The sequence below is a fragment of the Pteropus medius genome, unplaced genomic scaffold (assembly GCF_902729225.1).
Source record: "Pteropus medius unplaced genomic scaffold, Ma_sr-lr_union100, whole genome shotgun sequence".
Taxonomy (NCBI): Eukaryota; Metazoa; Chordata; class Mammalia; order Chiroptera; family Pteropodidae; genus Pteropus; species Pteropus medius.
The window spans coordinates 14060307-14085464 of record NW_024349798.1 but is presented as its reverse complement, the minus strand read 5'-3'; the positions used below and the strand labels follow the sequence as shown (position 1 = coordinate 14085464).

The window sequence follows — 25158 nt, the reverse complement described above, 5'->3', positions numbered from 1 at the left end:
AGTCTATTTAAAAGCATTAAAAAAGAAAAAGAATGAAAGCAAATGAAAGACATTTGCAGATAAACTCAAACTGGCAGAATTCATCGCTGGCAGGCGTGCGCCCTCCTACGGGAAGTTCTCCAAGCTGAAGGGGAATGATACCAGACAGGGACCCGACGGCCAGGAGCGAATGAACCGGAAACAGCGCTTACCAGTGTAAAGATAAAAAGCTATCTTCTTACCCTCTTAATTTCTTTAAAATACATGTGGCTTTTTTTAAAGTGAAAATGATAACAGTGAAATCCATAGCATTTATAGGCGTAATAATAGCCATGGGAACTCCCGATACAGTTTAAGGAAGGTACGTGAAATAGGTTGCAAGGTCACTGCATTTTACGTGAAGTGGTACAATATTAACTAAAAGACTGGAAAGTTCAGCAAAATAATGTGAGCTCTAAAAAACCACACACACACACACACACACTAAAAACCAGTGCAAGGAATCGTGGGGCATTGCAATGGCTCCATATCTTACGGGAGTGTGAGTTACACGAATGCATGCATTTTCAAAACTGGAACTGTGCACTTAAGATCTATGCATGTCACTGGATGTTAATTTATATCTAAATTTTTATAAGTGTTTTCTTAAAAAAAAAAAAAAAAGGAGAGCTGGTTTAGAGCCGTTATTCAATAAATGTTAGTTACTACTGCTAATACTGTGCTAAACAATAGGATATCAGTTTACAGAAATGCTGTTCTTCGAACACACTTTCCTTACCTCGTGGCCTGATTTATATAATAAATCTGCCTGGAATGGTCTCACCTCACACTTCCTCTGGACAGTTCCTACGTATCTCTCGTTCTTAGCCTACACAGCATTCTTTTGAAAAGCTTTGCTTGACATCCTCCCACCAGTGGTCACACTAAGACGTCCTGTCACACATACCAGGGCACCCTGGACTTGGCAGCACTCATTGCTGTCCTTCGCTTGTGCTTATTCACTTATCGTCCATTCCCTAGGAGACTGGGAGGCCCACAAGGGCGCTGGCTTGGTTTCGCTCACTGCTGAATTCTCTATACTCAACGCGGGAGGAGAGGCCCCGAGAGCCGCTTCCTCCCCCCAGCATACCGTTTCGCTCTTTCCAGGTCGTCATTGGCTTGCTCCAGCTCACGGATGTACTTCTGCAGCTGGTCCTTGATGGCTTTGGTCTGGGCGAGGTCACCCTCCAAGGCGGAGATCTGACGGTAGCCTTCAGAATGCTGTGTCTCAAACTTCTCCTGAAGGACAAAATGCACATTGAGTGAACGATTTAAGACTTCTGACAAACTGGGTGTATCTCCCCTTCCCTGCCACCTCCATAAAACACCGAGGGTTAGTCTGGAAAGTATGGTCTCCTGCTGTAGTGGACACTATGTTTTTAGCCACCGAGTGTCCATCTCGCCCACTCCCCACAGCCCGCCAGTGCCCTGATGTCCTTAGGGGGTTTATCTCCGTTACTACAGGGTCTTCATGGGACCAGTCCTCCCATCACACTTGCTGAGGCAGCTTCAGGCTCCTCCCCCAGCCTCCTGCCACAGCCAGGGACAAGCCTAAGCTCAGTTCACAGAACCTCTCTCCACAGACATGGACTATTAAGCAAATGACAGAAGAGGGCAGGAACAGGGAGCTGTCATGTCCTGAGTGCCTGCTGCCTCCCAGCCCTGAGCACCTTGTACCTCGCCCCATCCCAAATCTGGTCCTTGCAGCCTCTGGGTGTCGAAAAGGCCCAACTATCTCCAAAGCAATCATTTTGCTCAAAGCGTCCATAGCCAGAGAAAGCCACATAAACCTCTTCGAGCCTCGTCCACGATGGCAATGAGTTCATGTCACATGACATCCCTGGATTCCAAAGGAAACATCAGGAATCACAATGACTTTGCTTGAGTGTGCCTCACAGGAAGAGCAGGACACCATGTACTTAGTTTGACAACTGCACTGACTTTGTGATCCAGGGCACTCCCCCGACAGCGAGGGGGAGTTTGGACCTCTAGGGGAGGAAGGAAAGGAACAGAGAGAGAAAAAAAAAACCTGCTGTGAATTACGAAAGGAAGTTTAGTGTGATCTGGCTACTGCTTTCCAAGACAAGGAATAGCCCAGGTGACTTCTCAGTGATCTGCTGTCACCCAATTGTGCCAGCTAAACATTTACTGTGCTTCTGTGCCAGCCTCTGGGCTTGGTACACTACTTACATTGCCTCATCTCATGCCATTTTGAAGATGTGGAGACTGAGGCTCAGTGACTTAAATAGCTCAAAGTCAACTGGTAGTAAATGACTGAGCCAAGATCCAACCAAGGCCACATAGACATTGATCGCAGACAGACAGATACAGAGAAAGAGACACAGACACACACAGACACACACACAGACAGACACACACACACACACACATTCTGTTCCGGCTCCTCTTTCAAATTCCTTTCCTTCACCAAACACCCTTACTACTTTTCCTTCACCTACACACATGAAAGAAAACATTTCCCACAGGAAAGGCCCAAGGTCTAATTAGAAAGTTAAAAAACAAACTCCTTTTTCTTTACTCAGTCGAGTAAACAAAGCTCTTGCCAGAAACGGTCTGGATGCTCTGAGAAGAGTGATGTAATGGTGCCTCGGCCAGAGAGGCGTGGGGAACGCCCAGGTTTAGGGCGAGGACAGGGAGGACACTCCACATACTCAAGCTGCTCAGTCCCGATACTCTGCTTCCTGGCTGTCAGCAGAGGAAGCGTCTTCCCTGGGCGAGGGGCACACCAGGCTCCAGGCACACTCAGTGGGATGCCCAGAGTGGCTCTGATGGCCTCACACCCTGTAGGTGGGGGGCACCTCCAGATCAAACAGGAGAGTGCAGGGTCCCAGGTCATTAACCTAACTTCAAATGCAGGTTCTAAGAGGATGTAGTTAACAGGCTTCTCCACCAGCATCACAATTCAAAGGTCATCCTTTGAATGCATGGACATGAAAAGCTGTTGCTGAAATGTTGAGCTTTCTATTTGGGGCTAATTATAATAAGCTGTCAGCTGATGGGACATCAATAGACGCTCTGTTTGATCTCTTACAGGCTTTTTTATTCAACTTGTGATGAATAAGCCAGTTGTCAAGAAGCCTGAGTCAGATGAATACATTTCTCTTAGGTGACAAACATGGGCTGGTAGCACTGCTTTATTCTAAGGTCTTTGTTTCTTCCCCTGCTCTGTGCTCTGGGTCTCGCGGGTCTGTCGTGTGGCTGTAGTGAAGTCTTCTGCAGGTTCGACGGCTCAGTCTTGAAGAAGTTGATCACTTGGCAGTTGCTTGATATTTATTCAGCATCCATGGAGGGCAGGCCTCTTTCTCTCTCCAAACTATGGTCCATACCCCTGGTGTCCCTTCCACACGGCCTTCCACCCAGAGTTTAAGAATACAAGGATGGTGTTTGACCCCTGCCATTAGCACCAAGGAACTAATGCCTACAGGGGTCAGGCTGTGAAGTAGGCCAAGTTTAGGGATAAAGCAAATCGCACTTATCCCTAGGTGTCAAAGATGGGTAGACAGCTGTGAAGAACCACTACTTGGCTTTTTGCTGGTTAGAAGGATGCAGGCCTGGTGTGGCCAGACCTGCCAGTTCATAAAGCAAGTCAGAAATCTAGACTTTTACTGCCTCAGAACTTTGAATGCTGATCGAAAACATTTTAAAAACACTAAAGATTTGTTTTACTATCAAAAGAATAAACTATAAATAAACTCTAATTACTAAGACAATGCTGAAATATTTACAGAGATGCAATTCACTTTGAGATGCATCAAAACATAAGACAGATGAACAGGTGTGTAATAAAAAGCAACTGTGGCAAAGGTTATTGGTAGAGCCTGGGTGGCGGACACGCAGGTGATCACTGGAAAATTCTTCCAACCTTGCTGTGTGCTTGAAAACGTTCATGATAAAGTACTGAATGAAAACCACTAAAGGCTGAGCAGATAGTGCCTATGAGCCAGATTGCAAATGGCCGCTTCGGGCTCTGTAGTCCACAACATAAAAGTCTAAAGTACATGGCTCAGCGTCCAAGGTCTTTGGGGCCTTTCCTTCGTCTCTCCCCACCCTCAATCCCCAACCCGTTTGTCAGCCCCACTTTTTGCCATGTACAGTAAAGCCAGGGCTCCCGGGATCCGTTCGACACTCATCCTTGTCTGTGTCTGGGGCAGGTCAGCCCCTGCGCACCAAGCTGCTGGATGGACAGACGGACAGGGACAGACACACACACTCACCCCACACCTTCGAACACCAGTTCAAGTCCCTCCTAGTGCCTCCCGGGAGCTGTCTCCAACCTGTGCAGATCCTCCTCTCTTGGGAGGAGGATGCGGTCAGTACTATGCAGCGACATCTTTTCCCTAAGTGCTTCCTGGTTTGAGGTTTGTCCTCCCCACGAAGCTTCCAGAGGACGAAGCACTCATTTCCTTCCATCACACCTCGCCCTGGGCCACACCGCAGGGCCTGGCTCTTTCCCCCAACGGCTCTCATGAAGAGATTTAAAAAAATAAAAAAGATATGCAGACATGCCGGGCACCACCCAGACTTACTGAGCAGGGGTGGTTCAGGCCTGTCTGATGTTCACGAAGCTGGCCAGGTGGTCCCAGCAGCAAGGGCTGACAGCCATGGTCCCAAAGGCACACTGTTACACTGAATCACCTGCTAAGCCCTATAGGACGTCCAAAGGCAGTCCTTACCCTTGAGAGCAGAGGCTTTCTGGACACTTGGCAAGGTCTAGAGATATTCGTGACTGTCACAATCTGGGGAAGGAGGAGCTACTGGCATCTAGTGGGTGGAGGACAGGGATACTGTTAAGCATCCTCGGTGCAAAACTCAGTCCCCACAACAGTTATCTGGCCTCAAATGTCAACAATGCGCAGGCTGAGGAGCCTGTCTGAGACTGGCAGTGTCCACTGGAACTTTCTGTAACGGTGGGAACGTTCTACGGCCTCACTGTCCAACAGCGAGGCCACTGCAGACATACGGCACCCAAGTCCTTGAAATGTGGCTAGTATGACTGAGGAGCTGGATTTAGTTATTTTATTTTAATTAATCTCAATGTCAACAGCCACTGGGGGCTACCATACCAGACAGTATAACCCTGGACCTTATAACGATCAGCAATTTCAATGACACTTCATACACTAAAATTGTCTACTTTTCACATGCTTTATGAGACTACAGACGAGCCATGAATGGCCTTGGGGACATATGTGTGACTTGCTTCTCCCAGAGCTCCCATCAGGGCAAGAGTTCAACGACCACATCTACCCAGAAGGCCCAGAGGTGGGGGTGAGCCCAGGGCTGTGGGCCCTTGCTCTGTAGGGCTCCGTTCCCAGGCACGCACGCCACGCTGGTACCTGTCTCTGCCCGTGTGCATCTCCTCTCACCCGCCTCACCTTGATGGTTTCTAGCTCCATGCGAAGGCGGTTATTTTCTGACAGGAGGTCCCTGTTCCTGGTCTCAATTTGTTGCAGCTGCGTCTCCAATTCAGCTTCATATTCTCGGCTTCCCTCCTGGAATTCTCGGAGCTCCTCTTGTGTATTCTCTGCCCTGCAGAAGTATCAGATGTCAGAAAATAATTCACTGAGCACACACGTGCTGCTGAGTGTTATATGTGGACTAGCTCTTTATTCAACTGCCTTCGAGGCAGAAACTATCATTGTCCTCATTTTACAGACGAGAAGATGAGGTTTAGACAGGATGACTGACTTGTCTCGAGGTCACATGAGAAGTCAGAAATAGAGCTTGGACCTGTTTATTCATTCGCCATGTATTTTTTGAGCCCAATGTATAGTAAATATACTTTGGATTGTGTATCCTCTGCAGATTTATTTCTAAGTAGAAATTGGATATAATATAAATGTGCACTTATCACATCACTATGTCCATCAAGAAGACAAAAATCATGAATTCAAAAGAAATACACAACTTTAACATAAATAATGAAGATATCAAAACTGTTAAAGATTTTGTTTACCTTGGTGTAGTCATCAGTTCAAATGGAGGCTGCAGCCAAGAAGTCAAGAGAAGAGCAGCAGTGGAAGAATCAGGAAAGATCATCAAGAACAGATGTGTCGTTAGAGACCAAGGCTAAGGTCACCCACACCCTCGTAGTCCCGGTCACTGTGCATAGATGCGAAAGCGGAGCAGTGAAGAAGGCTGATGGGAAAAACCTTGGTTCATTTGCAATGTGCGGTATCTATGGATACCATGGACCCCCAGAAAGACGAACAAGTGGGTCCTAGAGCAAGTGAAGCCTGAAACGTCACTGGGGGCGAAAATGACACAACGGAAGCTGGCCTACTTCGGGCACTTGATGAGAAGGCAGGGTTCTTCGGAAAAGACAATGCTGGGGGGGCTGGCGGGGGAGAAGGCAGTAGAAAAAGAGGAAGACCAAATATGAGATGGATTGACTCCCTAAAAGAAGCCTCAGGAGCTGAGCAGGGCTGCTGGGGACGGGACACTCATTCATAGGGTCACCAGGAGTCAGAGCCAACTCAACAGCATGTAAATCACACACATATTATGTGTCTCTACGCCATCTCAAACACCCAATTCTAGCTTCTCAATCCTTAATATGCAAGGGACTTTTTTTTTTATCTATAATATCGGCATGAGTTATCTTGAAGTCACACTAAGAATAAAGAAGATAGAGGGACTGGAATAAGACCTCCACGTGGAGATAGTAAAAGTCCATGAGGAACACACAAACAGACACACTCCAGATATGGACACTGAAACACTGGTTTCGGATTTTAAAATCTGCAACAACGCATCTTGCTAAGCACAGAGAAAAGTTCCCTCCCCACATACGAAGCACTGATCAGATGTGGCATCTGCGAACTAACAAAACCCTGCCAGAAAATAAGATGGGAAGTGGCAGTATGCTCAGGATCATCGCCTTTGGAGTTCAAATTCCAGCTCTGCTACTTACTGCTTGTGTGACCTTAGTGGGCAAATTACTTGCTTCACTGAGGCTTAGTTTCCTCACTTGTAAAATGGGTAATAATGGTTTCTTCAGAAATAATATAGAGTTAAGCCTTCACAGTGCTTGTCACATAATACGCCCACAACAAATGACTACCGCCATCATTACAGGAACAAAAAAAGCAGGGTGAACTTTGGAGAACTGACTTTTGCTTGTAGGTCATAGCCAGATCTTTCCAATAGTTAGCTTCTTCCTCCTCAGAGCTGAATGTCTTTCCCGAGTCCTCCATCGTGAAAACGGGGACGAGGTCACTCTTCCTGTGGCATGGTGTCTAGGAGAGAAGTTTTAAAATTATTATTCACATTCGTTAAATAGCTGATCTGTAATGGGGAAAAAAATCCCGAACTTTGTTGGATTAAATAAAACATTCCAAAAAACTAAAACTACACCCAGACAAAATACAGCTCACCTGCACGTTACATTCCACAGAGAGAGAAAACTACCAGGACTTGTTGATTTATTACATTGGGTGGGGGGACAGGGTAGAGAAAAAATGGAGGTGAGGCCATCTCTTGAGGTTCCAGCTTAGACGACTGGGTGCCACCACCATTCCCATTACCAGAGATGGAGAACATCGAAAGTCTTTAGGGTAAAGGGATAATGAACCCAGTTTGGGACATTTTTTAGTTTGACATGCCTGTGATAGACACATCTAGACGTGACACTGAATCTGAAATTCAGGGGTGAAGTCTGGGCTAATACAAAATTAAGAGCCACGAGTTTGTAGCTGGTTCTTCCCTTTTTCTTGTGATGGACCCACTGGAGAATGAGGACAATTTACGGAACTCTGAGACATGCCAGTGTCTGAAAGGTGGGCAGTAATCAAAGGAGACGGAAGAGAAACAAAGAGAGACGGAGGAGAAATAAAGGAAGAGAGAGAGAGAGGAGAGCCAGGAAGCGTGAGCTGCCCTGGAAGCCCATGGTTTCAAGGGTAGAAAAGGGGACATTACGCAGTATCCATGATGCAACAGAGAAGCTGGGAAGATAAAGACTGAAAAATATCCACGAGATTTAGCGAAATGTCGGTCACTGGTGATATGAGCAAGAACAGTTTCATCACAGTGGAGGAGCAAGTGGGAGGTGAGGAAGCCCAGGGGATTTTGGAGAACTGGGTGTTAGAAGAAGGCGAATAAGGCAGTAGCTAGAGGGGAGTGGGGGGTAAGGGCCTTGGCTCTGAGGACTGAGATGCCCAGGGCAGAGGTCAGAGAACGCACTCTATCAACAGTTGTCAGTTTATAGACTCCCTGCTGATTGAGTCTCTCAATGTAATAGCTTATTTTCTGAATTTAAGGCTCTGAACTTGTCAAAAGTCATTAGGAATCCAAATGAGATGGCTCCAAGGTCCCTTCCTTCCTTCAAAGGAGCTCACAGTCTGCTGTGTGTCCTTGGAGACAAAAGAATCAACGCCACTCATCACTCTACAAGGCATAACCAACAAGCTGTATTTTAGGCTAAAAATACAAATCATTCGGCTAAATATGTTGGTGTCAATATGGACACAACCACCAACTTCTGGATCCCCAGTAGAAATTGAACGATTATACCTGTATTCGAGTGTAGCGCTCACTGATGCCTCTACATTTGTTAATACCTGTATGCGCATCTTCTCTGCCTCCTAGTAGCTTCTTTCCCTTTCCTAACTCAGAGAAAACATGCCGTGTTCCCTCTCAACCACCCACTACCAGGGAATGGTGTCTCTGAAAGCTTGATCTAAGCAAAGAAGCTGGACGGAGTAGAAATCTGTTAACATGTTCGTTATTTCCAGTCCGGCACTCCTTCCATCCTTCTGTAACAACACCCCAATAGTCTCTTGAGGCGGCTGGCCCTACATTCATTCCATGTGGTTCAGAGGGACTTGGCATCATCTTCTGCATCTGGGAGAAGGCACATGACTACTCATGCCTCCAGCATCAGTCACTGGCTCAGGGGTGGGCCTAACCCACACCGAGCCAATGACAGGGGTGGACTTAACCCAAGCTGAGCCAACAAGTGTTCAGGCCCAAGCCTTTTACAGAATTATCAAGAAAAAAACTCTCCTTATTGTGGTGATTATTTCACAATAGTCACATGCATCAAACCATCCCGTACTACCACCTTAAACTTACACAATATTATATGTCCGTTATAGCTCCATAAAGCTGGAGAGAAGAGGAAAGAAAGGAATGCTCTCTTTCCACTAGGGTCCATAAGATGGTAGGAGGTTAAGTCTGGAGCTGCCAGGAGTCATTTCTGTATCACAAGAGAGGAGACTGCCTGAGAAGGAAGCCAAAACAGGACAGCAGGACCAAGACAAGAGGTCCTGCGACTACTGACAACACCTGGATCCAGTTGCACCTGGTTTACAGTTATGAGAGAATCAATTCCCTTTCTTGATTGTACCTGTTAGGGCTGAGTTTCTATAGAGTGATCTTGTTTGCTGAAAGTAAAAAGGATAGAGCAAAATAATAATAATTAACATGGCAACAGGAAAGGGGAAATCTGGGTGTGGTCCTCCCTGCTCAAGCCACAAACTCCAATGAGCCCAGATCTCATCGCATGCTGTCACCAAACCAACATCTATAGTGGCAAGAGCCCAGAGCCCATGCAACTGTAACTGAGTCCTGTGTGACCATCAGATCTCATATTGAGGACCGTCCCAACTGCCTGGCATGGGAGAAAGTCTGCACATAGCAAAGTGAGGAACTAGGAACAAGTGTACACTGACTTTTTCTATCATTTGGAAAAAGATCATGTTCAAGGTTCAAAGCAATTAGTCCCTGCCTACTTCTTTAGATATCTCCTACCCCCCTACCCACTTGCCCGCTCATGGTCTGGCCGCACTGCCTTTTCTGTTCCTTGAACACACCAAGTTTGCCCCACCTCACGGCCTTTGCACTTGCTGTTCTTGCTGCCTGGAATGCTTTGCCCTCAGAGCTCTCAGCAAGTTGCCTTCTTGCCATCTCAGCTGAATCCTTTCCCAGAGAAACCTTATTTGAATATCCAACCAAACACTCCCTCCCAGGCCTGCTTTATTTCGGCACTCTATGAGTATTGTGTTTACCTTCCCTCACTAGAATGTCAATTACTGAGCATAGGAACCGTCTCCAACTTTTATACCACCACCACCCCCCACCCCGCCGTGCCTAGACCAGTGCCTGGCATTTAACAGACACTCAGTAAATGCCAGTGGAATGAATGCACAGAGGGGAAGACAGATTGGCCACTAGCTGAAAGGGGGTGTGTGAGGTTAAGGGAAGGCAAGAAGAAGGAGACCCTCAGAAGGCTGGGTTATAATTTACATCTGTAAATCCCTAAGACTCTATCAGGGTGGGGAACACATCTCTCCCTCAGCACCTGAGTGGCACCTCCTTACGGGGAGGACTGGAAGTCAGGCCACCATGTTGGAAAGTACTCCCATCCCAGGTTTACATGATAAGGAGTATCTGATACAGTTACTAGAGTTTAATAACCATCCCTTGCACTCTTATGAGACAAGTTTTAGAAAAGGGTTTCTTAAAACACTGTTACCATGGCCAGTGAGGCTTGAAACTTAATCCTCAGGAAAGGAATGAATTTAAGATGTTTTAGGAGGCACTGCCATTGCGGGAAAGGCTCTAATTACAACCACACTGATGGAAGGATCTGGTTTTGGACTTCAGAGACTGGAGAGAAATTAAGCAGGGACCGGAGCTTCTGTCACTGCCTGCACAATCTCTGCCTCCTTCGACTAAAGGGCAAAAACCACAGGCCTGGTATTTCAACCAAAACTCCCTGCATTTTAAAAACAATCCTCAGGAAGAGGAAAAAATATACTACAGGCTAAAAGGGAAGAAGGAACAGCTGATCCTCACTATGTTATCAAACAGCAATCTTAAAATATAAGTCCTCTGCAATGTGAAAGTGTCTCAAAGTTCTAATGTGCATTGTTTTCTACCACAGAAAGCAGGTAAGATGACTTGCAAAGGTTCCCTTCTTCCAGTATTATCTACTGAATTTTATCATCACCTTTTCTTATCGTCATATTTGCTGCATGCCAGGTATTTAATAAGTTATTTTCAAACAACTTTATCCCCTTGAAGCCATTCAACTGTTAAGAGTAAGCAAGACAATCACTTAGTTTCTTAGAAGCAGAAGCTGGAGCAGAAACATATGCCTTGGCCATCTCCATAAGGTGCAAGTGAGCAGCAGAGTTAAACCAGACCTAAGTACAAGGGTTGGGGAGGGCTAGTCTTTAAATTCAAGTTCAAGGTCGCCCTGAGGTTATAAACAACTGAGCAGAGATCAAATTCACTTTTTTTCATTTGGCCCACACAGTCATCATGCCAGCATTGTGGGCGAATCTAATGGACACCTCGACTACATATGCTACAGCATGCAAAAAAGAACAAACTGAGACCAAGTGGTTTGAAAAATATCTATCTTTTATTTTGCATAACTTAGATCTACTACTCTTACAAAAAGTGTTTCACTGAGCCTCTTTTTTCTTTTTCTTTTTGGTGTGTCTTCTGTTATCAAATTTAATAGAAAAGTCTGAAAACACACAACTTTGATTTCAAAACTAGGGAAAAAAAACAAAGCAATCTGTCTTGGCTTCCCTCTGAGTGAAGAAAGCCACTCAGAGGGAAGGAGCAATCCACACCTGTAACCCATCAGGAATTAACTTCTCCACCCCAACCCCAACCCCAATCCCTGCCAATCAAAACAAATGAAGAGCTGAAGGGAAAGGGAGGTAGAGGAAGAAGTTGCCAAGTGCCAGCATGTGCTCCGACAGCTTCTATGCCATGGCACAGACTTTGCATTTTGCAGAAGTGACATCACTGCGGCAAAATCAGTCAAGAATCAGCAAGTCTGGCTTCTCTCTTTGCGTTTTCAAAGTCTGTAATGATCTACCTACAAAAATACTTAGGCATGCAGGGACAAATGCTCAAGGGTGTACACCATCATTCACTAATGTACAAATTGGAGAAACTGTCAACAGAGGACTGATTGGAAAACTATGCAGTTGTAAAGAACTGTATGTACTAGCATAGGAGAAAGTTCACTACATGTAAAAGATGCCATTTTTGTCTAGAAATGTATCTCCCTGTCTTTGCATATAAAGGGTCTGGAAGGATGTGCCAGAATGTGAGTAAAGCAGGCAGTGAGATGAGGACTTGAACCTGACACACTACTATATCCACTGATTTTTACAGTAAGCCTATATTGCTTTTGAAATTTTAAAAGGCTTAACCTCTGACCAAAGAAAAAGAGAGTAGCTACTGTTACAGGATTTTATTCTACTGAACCAAGATGTCAGGGACAGAGGTTTTTTCCTACTGTGGTTCCTCTCTTCCATCCCTTTTCAAACATTTCTGAACACCTACTAAGTGCCAGGCACAGCTGAGAGAGGCAGATAAAAAACAGCTGCATCTGTACTAGGTGCAAACACAATTCTAGCAGCTGATACCAATTTCATGTACCAAGGTGTAATTACATTAAAAAGTATCTTGTAAGGAAAGAGCATAATTTCTCTGGGTTCACATTCTCAGGCAAAAGAACACCCTGAAACAAAAACAACATCTGAACAGAATAAGCCAAGTTAAAAAACTATTATCCAAAATGGGATAAAATAAACCAACCAGAGGCCCCTGAGACTTCAAAGGCATAGATCATCTGGATCTAATCCTACCCAAAAGATACACACTAAGAGTTAAAATTTAAGTTTCAAAACTAATTGAGTATCAGTGTGTATTTATGTCACGGTAGGGGGTCCAGGTAACAAGTGGCCCTGAGAGTCACTGGGATTCATCCTTCAAAGCAACCTATCCACGTCCTAAAACGCCATCCTATCCTAGAATACACAAACAAAACTAGCACAGAAAACGACAAATCTGCCCAGCAGAGGAGGCAAAGGCCAATTCTTTAGAAAGTTAGTTAAAAGGGCCCTCGAGCTAAAAGTAGAAAAGGCACAACCTGTACAAACCCTGGACAAAGAAAAAAGGGAAGTACTCAGACCTTCATGAGGCAGAGAACCTGAGATGACTGGAGAAGATAATGCTGCCCCCCCAAAAAAAAAAAAAAAAAAAGCGTGTCAAGGGGGTGGTGGGGGTTTCCCATGACCTCAGAGAAGCAGGTACGCCCAGCCACTGCATTCAAGCTGTAAAATAAGCGCTTTTATCCTTTATCCAATTCGTCCCCAAAGTACCGCCAGGGGAAATCTGAACCGTCCTGCAGCAGAGATCTGAGGAAAGCGGAGGGAAGGAGACAGTTCCAACACGTTCCCAAAGGGAGGGAGGTGCCCGTAGCAAGGAGGTTTGGGGAAAGAGGCCTGCACTGAGGGTGGAAGCAGGGAATGGAAGTGGGCGAGAAGAAGGGCTACGAGGAATGAGGGGGCGATGGGGGCATGAGGAAAGGAGGTGGCGGGGATCGAGAAAGGGCAGAAAACAGGGCGAGAAAAGGGACTGGGGCGTCAAGGAGGGGAGTCTGGGGTGGGAGGGAACAGGAAGGCAGAGGAGCTGGGCAGCGGGGACAGGGGACGAGGAAGGCAGAAGGACCGAGGAAGTCAAGGAGGGTGGGGAGGGCAGCACGAGAAAGAAAGTTGGCAAGGGCGAGAAGCCGGACGCGGGGGCACAAGGGTGGGAAGGCACAAAGTTAGGAAGGGAGGCTCCAGGGAAGCGGGATTTTCGAGCCCAGCGCCCGGGAAGCGACGCGCAAGCGAACGTCGGAGACGCAAGGACTCTGCACCGCGGCTGCCGGACGTCCCGAGAGCGCGGCGGGCGCCGGGCGGGGCACAGGAGCCTCCCCGCGGCCGTGAGGGTCCCGGGGTGGGAGCCACCCCGCCGCCAGCTGCAGCTCTGCACTTACCCGGGCTCGGGCGACGAGGACGGGCGGTGGCGGCCCCAGCGGCGGCGACTGAGGGCGATGCGGCTCGGACCTTGGGCCCCCGCCCCGCCCTTGAGCTCCGGGCCCGCGCCGCTCATTGGCTGCCGCACCACGGGACCGCGTCCGCCTCGGCCAATCAGCGCCGAGCAGCGCCGTTTGGAAACTTTTTTCCCAGGGCCTGGGCGCGGCGCGGCCACGCGGCGGCCCTGGAGCTGGTGGGAGCCGGGGAGATTCTGGCTGCCGGCGGGGATCTGAAGGATGCTGGCTGCTCCCCGCACACCCGGGGAACGGGCTTGGAATTGCGGGCCAACGCACTTCAAGTGAATATGCTTCCCTCCCCTTGACACAGATTGCGTTCTCCTGTTCTTGCATTTCCTCCACATCAGAGGAAAGGGCAAAAATCCAGATCCGCTTAGGCTAAGCAATATCCCATGCTCTTCCCACCCCTGTACACCCAAAATAAAAGGCAGCAAAATTTAATGTGTAAGAGTTTGATTTTGAGCCTGGCTTTGAATCCTAGCTCTTCCCCTTATGATCTGTGTGATCTTGGGCAAGTCATTCTGTGACTTAGTTTCCTCATCTATGAAATCTGTTCGTGATAGGGTTCTAACTTATAGGATTATGCGGTAACAAAATGTGTTAACTTGGCATTTGTAAAACAGTGCCTAACACACAGTTAAATAAAATCTATTTGTTAAATGGTCTTGATCTTTTAATTGGTTAGGTATGTCAGACACAATGCGAACTTCTCTACCTGGGTTTCCTTTTAATTCTCACAGCAATATTAATTGTTCACCAACAATTATTTATTGAGCACTCTCGCTTAGAACAAAATAAATGTCAAGTAAGATGCCTGTCCTCAAAGACCTCATAGTACTAAGAAATAACACAGAAAACCAGCAAACAGAAAAAGTAAAATAATTACAGACTCCAATAAGTGCTATGTATAAAGCAAGGTCATATGATAGAAAGGGGCTGGGGAAGAGTCACTTCAGATAAAATGGTCAGGGAAGGCCTGTCCAGGAGATGACAAAGGAGCTGAGACCAGGATGATGAGAACCACAGAAAGCACTTTTCTTGTCGTCATTTTATAGATGAGAAAACTAAGGTGCAGGAAGTTAAATGTGTTGCCCAAGGTCTCACAATTAGTAAATAATAAATCAGGCTTTATAGCTGGATCTGTTGGACTCCTACACTTGTGTTCTTCAGTACACTAGAGGCAAAGAGAGCTTAGCTACTTTGAAAATTCCTCCCCCCCGGCCCCCCGCTGTGGTTAAGAATGACCTTTCTCTAATTCTATGTTGTTTTGACTCCTTGCTAGTTCCTGAAGAAACTCAGACACAAAAGGGAACCACCACCTACATCAATAGGGTTAAGGAAAGTACCTGAATGTCTTTCGGGAAACTTCTTTCCCTGTCCCAAGTCCTGACTGAATGGCATTGATCAACTCATTTAAACTAGTTGGTTTTCAATTTCCTTTATTTTCCAGTTAAAAAAGGGAGAGGATATTGAAATGATTATCATTAAAATCCTCTTCAGGAACGGGGGTTTAGGTAAATGTCCTTAGGTAAAAACCTTAAAAAATGAAAGGAAAATTTTGGCATATTTTAAAAATTTTATCCTCTTTATTCATTTTCCTTTAGTGTTTAGATATGAACGAGCAGAGAGCTTGGCTTCTCTTAAGTCCTTCCATAACATTTTATCATTTCAAAACACTAAACCTAACCTAACAGAAGAGAAGTTCCGGGGGAGGAAGTCCTTCACTGGCAGCCAGCATAATTTAAGAGCTGAACTGAATGTAAAGTAGCTGCTTAAACAGCTCAAAAATCTTCATCCTCTTTTCATAAATATGAAGATTATAATTTGGCCAAGGAAAACACTGAAAGTTACTCTTACTCTCTGATAAAAAGAGTTTGCCCAGCTAAGAAACAGGAATAAGATTAACAGAGTCTATACTTAAGAAAATAGATCTTAAGAAAAATGTTAAAGCACTCTTTAACAAATATCAAATTGAATTTCAATGAATAATTACCTGCTTCCAAGGACTGGTGTACTCTGCTTAGGCTAGTTTTCTGCAGAAAACAATAAAATTACATTTCTTTAAAAATTATCTGCAATTCAGACTTTTCATTTGCTTTCCATTTAGTATGATTGATTCATTTTTATTTACTGTATTTAACCTGTTGAGACCAGGCACAACTCTGGACTTGACAATGCCAAGCAAAGTCAAACAAAATGTGTCTGCTCTTTATTATGTTTTGTAGCTAAAACCTTTTTTTAAAAAAGCAATTAAAAATCCACAATTATTTTGTTTCCTTTTTTATATTTTTAGTTAATATGGTCTATATTCAGAGATACTTGGGTGGTAGGAAGGGAAGGAGAAAGGAAACCACCCCTAAAAGAGAAGCACATTTGTTTGGTACTTTGAACAAAAAACCAAAACGCTAAAAACAGAGTTGCTTTCCATCTGTTCTAATTCCCACTTGGAAAATACTCTCCACATGCAGACACAATTAAGATTTACTCAGCAGTAATAAATACCTAAGCAGACAGATGATGTGTGTGTTCTTGTCATCTGCCTCCTGGCAAATGAAATTCAAGCACAAAGGATTCTTCAGCTACATGTTTGATCTCGCCCTTCCCAATACAAGGATGACTATAGGGATGTACGAGCTTCCCCTGAAATTTACACCACTTACTGTGAATTGTCTAATGAAATTGCCTCACACCGCTGACTTCAAGGGGGAAAAAGTTCTCTTTTGGCCATTTCTAGTTACTGATAATTCGCAAAGTGAATCTGCTTCTTGGCAAACTTTACAGATAAACTTTTCCGCAGTATTCAGCTAACATCCTAAACTACGTCTAGATTTAGATATAAATGTGTGCTTTGTTTTTCTCCTAATTTGCAACAGGAAATAGTGAGAAGCTGGCAGTTTCGCAAATGACAGTTGTGCTTACTGCTAAATTTTTTTGAATTTTAGGCAAAAGTAGATTGAGGCGAAGAAATAAACCCCAAATGTGGCACATCTACTCACTTAAAACACAACTGTTATTGGCTTCACAAAGCTTTTGCAACTATAAGGTCTTATTTTTGCTCGCCCAATCTGTCCCTGGAAAAGTAGTGTTCATTTGTAACGAGCTCTGGAGCAGGGCTTTTAAAAAATAACGTTTTCTTACTAAAGTCACGAGGACCTCTTAATTGTTGGTGACAACATTCAGCCTAGTCTTAGCCCACACTTTATTTTGGCCAGCTGGGTCGTAACTGCGAGAAACCCTGCCGGCCCAAAGGACTTGGCGGTTAGCTCAGTTTTCTGTTTTCTTTTTTCTCTACTCGCCACTAGGTTGCACTAGCTTAAGGATGCTGTGGAAAATATGCGTCATTTAATTTTTTTAAAAAGTAGAATCATCACGTGACGAGAGACAGACAGACAGGCAGATAGACAGACACGGGAGAAAGCCAAATCGATCGGGTTTATCCATCGAAATCCCGTTTAAACTGCCTTCCCTCAAAAGACCGAAAGAGCTGAAATGTATCAAATCCTAGTTGGCAGGTTTTTCCCCTGGTTCCACCTCACAAGCGCCTTAATTCTCCGCTTTCAGGTTCCTTTCCAGTCTACAACGATGAGCCAAGGGGAACGCCTCCTTAAACTGAGGTTTTCGCCCCAAAAGCTGGGGTCGCCCCCCTGGGAAGTCCCCTATTTAGGGGTTTATCGGGAGGGGACTGAGCCTGACGAGGCTGCAGGGCCGCGAGGCCCCGCCCCCCCCGGGTTCCCAGCACGCCCCGCGCGGGGAGGACTAGGCGGCGGGGGAGGGGCGGAGGAAGGGGCGGAGCGACAGGGAGAAAAGGGCGTCGGTTTTTGCGACAGGGGCGGTTCGGTGCGGAAGCGGAAGTGGAGGGTGCGCTTGGCGGCGGCGGCGGGAGCTGCGGAAGTCAACAAACAAAGGGCCTGGGGGGGGGCGGGGGAAAGGCGGTGGGCCGGAATGTGAGCGGTGGTGGAGCTGTCGGCTGAGGTGAGTGAGCTGGCGGTGCTGGGAACTAGTTCCTGATGGGCCCACTGCTCTGGGGCCACCAGACTGGAGGGGTGACAGTGTCCCCCCCACCCCCGTTACCTTCCCCATTGCTGGCCGAGGTGGTGGAAGTTGGCTAGTCCTAGGGGAAGGACTCGGACCCACCAGTCAGGCCCCCGCTGAAGGTTTGGGTTGTCTCCCTTTCACGTCCGTTCACGGCTGTCATTGCATTGCCGCTACTGCCTTTTTGGGATGTTCGGCTTTCCGCCCGCATCTGTCTCCCTGCTCCCTATGGGGCCCTCCAGGTGTGGAGAGCAGCCTTTCCGAAAAGTGCGCCCGGAAAGACCGGGCGGGTGTTTTCTCAAACCCCCTGAGAGTTTTGCATCAGTTTTTCAGCTTTCTCTAGGGTGTAGCCTCTGGTTTGACAGATAATGTTGAGTTTTCTTAGGGCTCGAGCCACTCCCACTACTAATAGTAACGCGACACCGTGATACACCTTTTAGAGTCTCTCAAGCACCTTTTTGGTATTATCAGGAGCTTTCCAGTTACATTTGTATCTTTTGGATTTCTCAATATCTCTGACCAGTAAATACTGTTTTGCATTCAGGGAAATTGAAAACTAATTGAAACGGTTTTCCTAGACATTTATCGAACTCTTCATTCGTTCAATTGACATGTACCAGGCACTGTGCTAGATGCAGGAGATACAAAACTAAGAAAACATGATCTGTGCTATCATGAAGTGTATATTTAAGTGGAGGAGACAAAAAGAAAAAGCAAGTAAGGTAATTTTAGATAGAAGAACTATATGGGGTAAAAAATGGTAATATGATGGGATGGTGTGGTGGTCAAGGACTAGATTGGATATTAAGAGAAGGCCACTGCTAAAGTTTCTACTTTGATTGATTCATCGACGTCAAACAACAGCTCTGTGAAGTTGCTACTGTTATTATCAGGCCCATTCTACAAGCAGGGTCTTAGGTTCACAGAGGTTGTGAGTTGTCCAAAGCTGCACAGATAGGAAGCAGCAGAATTGAGGATTAATACGCAGATAGTCTGACTTCAGAGTCTGTGCTCTCAACCACTATCTGAATTGCTCAAAGACTCGGAGGGATAATAGCAGAATTGAGATTTCCACTCAAATCAAATAGAACTTGCTTCAGCTACTTAAATTCCTTAGTGGCATTCCTAGGAACATTGGAGGAAATTCCTGGGTGCAGGCCAGAAATTTACTGTGTTGAGCAATAGTGAAGGCACCCTGATGTGATAGAAAGAGGTTGACAAGCCTGGTTCTGCCCCCTTTCTATTTGTGTGATCTTGAGAAAGTTACAAAATTTCCTTAAACTTGTCTCCTTCTCTGTAATATAAGGCCAATTTCTCCCTTGTCTATCTCACAGATATACCGTGGGAGGGGAAAAATTACATAAATCGATCTCATTATCTGATTGTTTTCATCATTGTATCTCTTTGCCAAGCATAGGCCTGCTACATAGGAGGTAATAAGTAAATATTTGGTGACTTTAGAAATAATGTTAAGTAAAAATGGTTAATAAATTGTATTGTACTCTACCTGTCAACTCACTTTCAGGATTGGCCTTGAGGTTTGCGGGAGCATGTCGAAGTCGTGTATGTCATGAACATCACAAATTCTCATGACCTAGCAGAGATTGTGGGGAGATATAAGACCTGTATTTAATAGGAAAAGCAAGTACAATAATTTACTAACATATACTAGGTAAACAGCTTTATTCATTCCCTTATCCAACAAATATTTACTTAGTATATACTAAGTAGCCAGGCCCTGCGCTTGGCACAGGTGACACAATAGTGAAAACAAAAAGATGGGCTCCTTTATCTAATTAGCCACGCTTTACAGAGGAAGAAGCCAAAATTTAATAGGAAAAGCAAAAGAAGTTTTGTAGCTTCAACATAAAATTCCCAATAGTAAATATTTTAGGCTTTCTGGGCCATAAAGTCTCAGTTGCAAATACTCAACTCTGCAAAAATGAACCATAGTGTAAAAATGAACCATAGATAATACTTAACAACAAACGAGTATGGCCACGTCTTGATAAAGGTATTTATAGACACTGAAATTTGAATTTCATACAATTTTATGTCATAAAACATTATTTTGATTTTTTTCTAAGACTTTAAAAACGTAAAATATATTCTTAGTTCAAGGGCCATTTAAATGCAAGCAGTGGGCTGGTTTTGGCTGGCAGGCCATAGTTTACCCATCCCTGCTTTAAGTGATCAGCTGTCCTATACCTTAGATACAGTACTTGTATAGTCATCTTGTCCCTCACCATACTATGTAGATGTTAAAATGCTTGAAAAGAGCATCTTATCAGAGAGATAACTAAAAGGGAATTCTTTTCTATATGACTAGATTAAATTTCTGAAAGATAAATTAATAACCTTAAAATGGTCACTGTTAGGTAAGGGTAGGTGGTTGTTGGGGTATGATGGCGAGGACTTGGGAATGAGATTCAGTTGTCCTTACCATTGGCAGGCTGCCTTCAGGCCCAATGGCTATTATTGATTTGATCTGCTTTTATTCTACTGTTTAAGTGTTGTTGCCCTGGAGTAGATATAACAGTTGTGACTTGATATTTCTGTTAAGATTTTTAGTGGTATACTAGATTGAACTTTAATAATGACTAAACTAAGAAATTGGTTCGATTTATTCTATAGCGGAATCAAATTCAAAGTCCACAGAGGTCACTTAATTTGGACCTTACATACTCATATCAAAGACAGTAGGATAAGTTGCTTTTAAATCAATTTCAGAATCTTATGTAACTGGTAATGAGGACATGTGGTTGTTCTTTTACTAAAATTACATGCTCTTTGCTGTTAACTTTTTGATTCTCACAAACAATCTTCAGGGAGAGTCGAGAATTAAGAAAACCTATAGTCTCACATTTTAATGGTAAAATTTGTACTTATGCATATAAATAACATTGAAATCTCATTCTTAACAGGGTGGAAGAATGAAAGAAAAGAAAGATGAAAGAATGTTGAACCACTTTGTGTGGCTGTATGATGGAAGGAAACAGAACTGAGAACTCCAGCAGTAGAACACTTGGATGGCTTCAACAAGATAATGACGCTAAGCCATGGCTTTGGAAATTCTCTAATTGCTTTTCTCGTCCTGAGCAGACATTGCCACTTAGTCCCCAAACGGTAACTGTGTGCAAGACTAAGGACACAGCAATTTCCTAAGGCAAATAGATGAGAGGTCCACTTGGTCTGGGGCGGTCTCCCTCCTTGGACTTGGAGTTTGTGCTAAGTTTCCCCTTGTATCTTGCTTATATTACTCCTTGTAGCACATTATTGTAATTCCTTACACAATGAGAGCATAATTTTTTAACTACTGCACTTCGATGTTTTAAATATTTAATGTTAACATCTTGAGAAGATTCGTTTCTCAAAGTCACAGATTCCAAAGATAAAATCCACATTATAGAATAAAATCAGAGGACAATATAAAATAGATTTTATTTTACTGTGGCCTTCTGAGTCTTATGACATCAGTAATTTGGGTCATTTCAGAAATGTTTTACTTTAGGGGCAAGTGACAGCATTGGCAGCTCAAGCAGGGCTTCCTGGGAGGGCAGATCTGGCTCTCAAGTAGTCAAATGATACAGAATTGTGCTGACAACTTTACAGATCCAGAAACTTGATTTTTGTCAGTGGCATCCAGAATTAAGTATGTTCAAGGGGACCAGCTCACAATAAACCTGCCCATAAGAGCCAGGTATCTATAAATCAGAATGCCAGTCATTTCCAGCCTGAACTGTAATTACGGAGGGGGCAGAACACACTGCTTATTGGATGATCAGCCCATGGCTATTGCCTCCCTTTTAGGAAAGTCTAACTGAAAATCCAGATTTCTCCCAGATGAGTATAGAATCACAGCAAAAGGAGTGAAATCATGGCAGTCAGATGGACTCTTCTGTGCTCCGAGGGGTGAGCATGTCTCGATCCCTGTATAAGGGCTTAATAGTGCCTGCCATCAGCCCATACAGGCTCTTGATCAGTTAGATCTCCCTTCAGTGGCCAGGTGCTCTGCTGTATGTGCACGATCTCATTTTGTCCTCTTAATAACTGTAGGAGGTATATCTCATTGTTCAATATCAATTGAAGGATGAGGAAACGGAAGTGTAGCGAGGTAAAGTAACTTATCCAAGGTCATAAAACTGTTAAGTATCCCATGCAAACCCAGGCCTCTGACATCAATGCCATGCCATAACCTTTGTAAATATACTGACTTCCTGTGTCTATTTTAGAAGCATGTGACAAACTATTTCTCTTGTACCTTTTCCCAGGTAGTTTTCTAATTACTGTAATGCTTTTCACTGGCTACAGAATAATTGTTGGCATTATGGCTTTAGGTCATGATATCCTAGGGTTTGCTAAGTGTCATCAGTAATGCATTTACCGACCTTCGCACAGATGGGCTACTTGGGCAGATGGCTGAGCTCATCCATAATGTTTGGAATCTGCTTCTCTGGAGGACCTTACTAAAACTCCTTATGATCTGACTGTAAGAACTATTAAGTATTTTCCTCAAAGCACTTTGCTCGTCAGCCGTCTTTATTGAATGCTGTTTGTGACTGTGTTGTTTTCATACCACCTATTTTGTCTTCAGAAGATGCTGTGAGGCAAGGGGAAGTTATCAAAGGGAAGTAACGGAGACGTAGATGGTTAACTGGGCTTGCTGAAGACACTTCCCCCAGTCTCTTAAAACTCAGGAAGAGTGCAGTCTTAATTTTAGTCTGTTTCCATGTTCACCCTCTGCAGACCTCTCTGAAGAATGCCCCTGGTTTTAGCTGCCATTCCATTTTGTTTGGTCATGATCGAGTGGTGTAAACAGGATTAAACACTGTCTCCATGGTCGAATGCAGTGAGATGTAACCAGAAATCACTGGCCTCATAAAATTAACTTGTATTCTGATTTTCTTTTCTCAGAAAGAGTACATGGAGAACAAGAAAGTTGCTGTGGAATTAAAGGATGTACCATCTCCCCTTCATGCTGGCTCTAAACTTTTTCCTGCAGTCCCACTTCCAGATATTCATTCTCTTCAGCAACCTAAAATACAGCTTTCAGCTGTCCCCAAAGTAAGCTGCTGTGCTCATTGCACTAATGAACCCTCCACTTCACCAATGCATTTTGGTGGTGGCGGTGGCGGTGGCGGTGGCGGAGGTGCTGGTAGCTTGATTCACACGGGCACACTGTTAGACTCGCAAAGCACCAGGACAATCACGTGTCAGGTAGGGTCAGGGTTTGCTTTCCAGTCTGCATCTTCACTCCAGAATGCCTCAGCTAGGAACAATTTGGCCGGCATTGCAAGTGACTTTCCCAGCATGTGTCTAGAAAGTAATGTATCTTCCCGCCAACACCTGCCCTGTTGTGGAAAGCTCCATTTCCAGTCATGCAACGGTAACATGCACACGCTGCATCAGTTCCCGGCTCTCCAGGGCTGCACCTCCGCTGGCTATTTCCCCTGTTCTGATTTCACAAGTGGGGCTCCAGGGCATTTGGAAGAGCACATTTCACAGTCGGAGCTAACGCCTCACTTGTGCACCAACTCTTTGCACCTAAATGTGGTCCCTCCGGTGTGTTTGAAGGGCTCCCTTTACTGCGAAGACTGTCTAAACAAGGTTCGTATCTTTTTATTTGGTATGTTGGGTGCAGCTGAGCTTTGAGGAGTGACTTTTGAGAAGTGACTATATCTCGAAAATCCTTGGTTGTGCATGGGGTTTTGAAGATCCTTCCATGACATAGCTTTCTCCCCGTCAGCATAACTGTTGGTGGGCTGAAAGAACCAAAGGGTAAAATGGGAGGGACCATTCAGAAAAGGACAGTAATTGTTATGTAGTTTATGCTTTTTGGGCCTCTTGCAATAAATCTGTTGCTTACATGTGAACCTAGCTCGGCCAAGCCTCGTGTTCTGTTTTTGCTTCAAAGGCTAGAGCACAGTCGTGATTTCTTATAACTAACATACACTTTATACATGGACCCATTCATGTCATATAGCTAACTGCATGTTGTCCTTTTGTAATAATTTGAGGAACTTAAAACGTGGCCTCAATCACACCTGTGTTTAAGTGAAGACTTTAAATCCCTTTATGTAAAGTATGTCTGAGGTCTCCATTGCAGCAGACACATGCTCCAGAATGTAAAGGTGCGATCATGTGGCTGTCTTTCCTGATCACTTCAAGTCATTTCTTGAAGTGAATTTATGAATCGATAACTAACAGTTCTGTGAAAGATGATTTGAAAAGACATTTTATCAGAGGTTAGCAGGTAGAAAAGAGAAACACTTAGAATGTGTTTTCAGTTGTATATAATTCTAGATTCTGAAATGATGTATCTGAACTTCCTTTTTTAAAAAAAATTTTAAAACAGCCGGCAAGAAATAGTGTTATTGCTGCTGCTAAAGTCTGGCCAAATATACCACCTCCAAATACCCAGACCGCACCTGTTACTATTCCTCTGTGTAATGGCTGTGGAACCAAAGGAACGGGGACGGAGACCACGTTGTTACTGGCGACCGGTCTAGGGAAAGCTGCTGCAAAATTTGGTAAATGACAGTACAGTATAAAATGTGCATATTTGAAGTTTTCTATTCAGTAGTGTTCCGTCAGTTGAATATCTGATACGAACTGCACCTAATCACCTTTTAAAGATTTCTTATGGTTCTAAAGCTACTGTGTATGTGAGTCTCTACTTCCATCTCTTGGTAAAAATCCTTTTATTTTTACAGACAACTCATTTGCCCTTTCTGTTGGGCTGAGGCTATTTGAGATCCGAAGCTGTGTATAAAAAATGGGAGTATATTAGGAGAAATAGTGCCAGGTGGGACTTAGTGTCAACTTAGGGTGATAATCACACTCGTTAATCACATAATCACACTTGTATACTCCCTAAAGGACTTAGTATCTAGAAAGATTTGGTAATGGCTAGTGAAAAATATTTGAAAACCTAAGATTATTTCCCTTAAAATAGTTAATGTGACATTTTCTTTTGAAAACATATAAAAATTAAATCTGATGTTAACACAGTACTAAAATCATTTAAGATGATGGACAGTAAGAACTTTACCTTTCATTGCCTCTTTATTGTTCTTACATACTGAGTAGGTAGACAAGCATGGGTGGAGCATGAAAACCAGTTCCCAGAGCTACAGCATCCATTCACCTCTGTGCTAGTGTTCAGAGACGCACAGCTGATCAGCATGAGGGTGGCTCATGCTTTGCGATGGATGTATTGTGAGCTTAAAGTAACCTGACCT

The 25158-nt window shown here is 44.4% G+C and overlaps 2 protein-coding genes across 8 annotated transcripts in view; one reads left to right on the top strand and one right to left on the bottom strand.

Annotated features, from left to right (window-relative positions):
- Positions 1–13922, bottom strand: part of NDE1 (nudE neurodevelopment protein 1) — a 36239-nt gene extending 22317 nt beyond the window's left edge. For both annotated transcript variants that reach the window (XM_039885420.1, XM_039885422.1), the window contains exons 1-4: positions 13829–13922; positions 7153–7277; positions 5415–5568; positions 1109–1257 (exon numbers count right to left, since the gene is read on the bottom strand). In XM_039885420.1, coding sequence (XP_039741354.1) covers positions 1109–1257; positions 5415–5568; positions 7153–7235 — 386 coding nt within the window. In that variant the 5' untranslated portion in view covers positions 7236–7277; positions 13829–13922. The remainder of the gene's footprint in view (positions 1–1108; positions 1258–5414; positions 5569–7152; positions 7278–13828) is intronic.
- A 3814-nt stretch (positions 13923–17736) lies between these two features.
- The window catches only part of MARF1 (meiosis regulator and mRNA stability factor 1), a 34867-nt gene continuing 27445 nt past the window's right edge, over positions 17737–25158 (top strand). For 5 of the 6 annotated variants that reach the window (XM_039885407.1, XM_039885410.1, XM_039885409.1 and 2 more), the window contains exons 1-4: positions 17737–17857; positions 20842–21043; positions 22832–23524; positions 24273–24447. In XM_039885407.1, coding sequence (XP_039741341.1) covers positions 20900–21043; positions 22832–23524; positions 24273–24447 — 1012 coding nt within the window. In that variant the 5' untranslated portion in view covers positions 17737–17857; positions 20842–20899. Of the gene's footprint in view, positions 17858–18423; positions 18640–20841; positions 21044–22831; positions 23525–24272; positions 24448–25158 lie in introns of those variants that run through there. The other variant, XM_039885406.1, reaches the window with a different exon arrangement.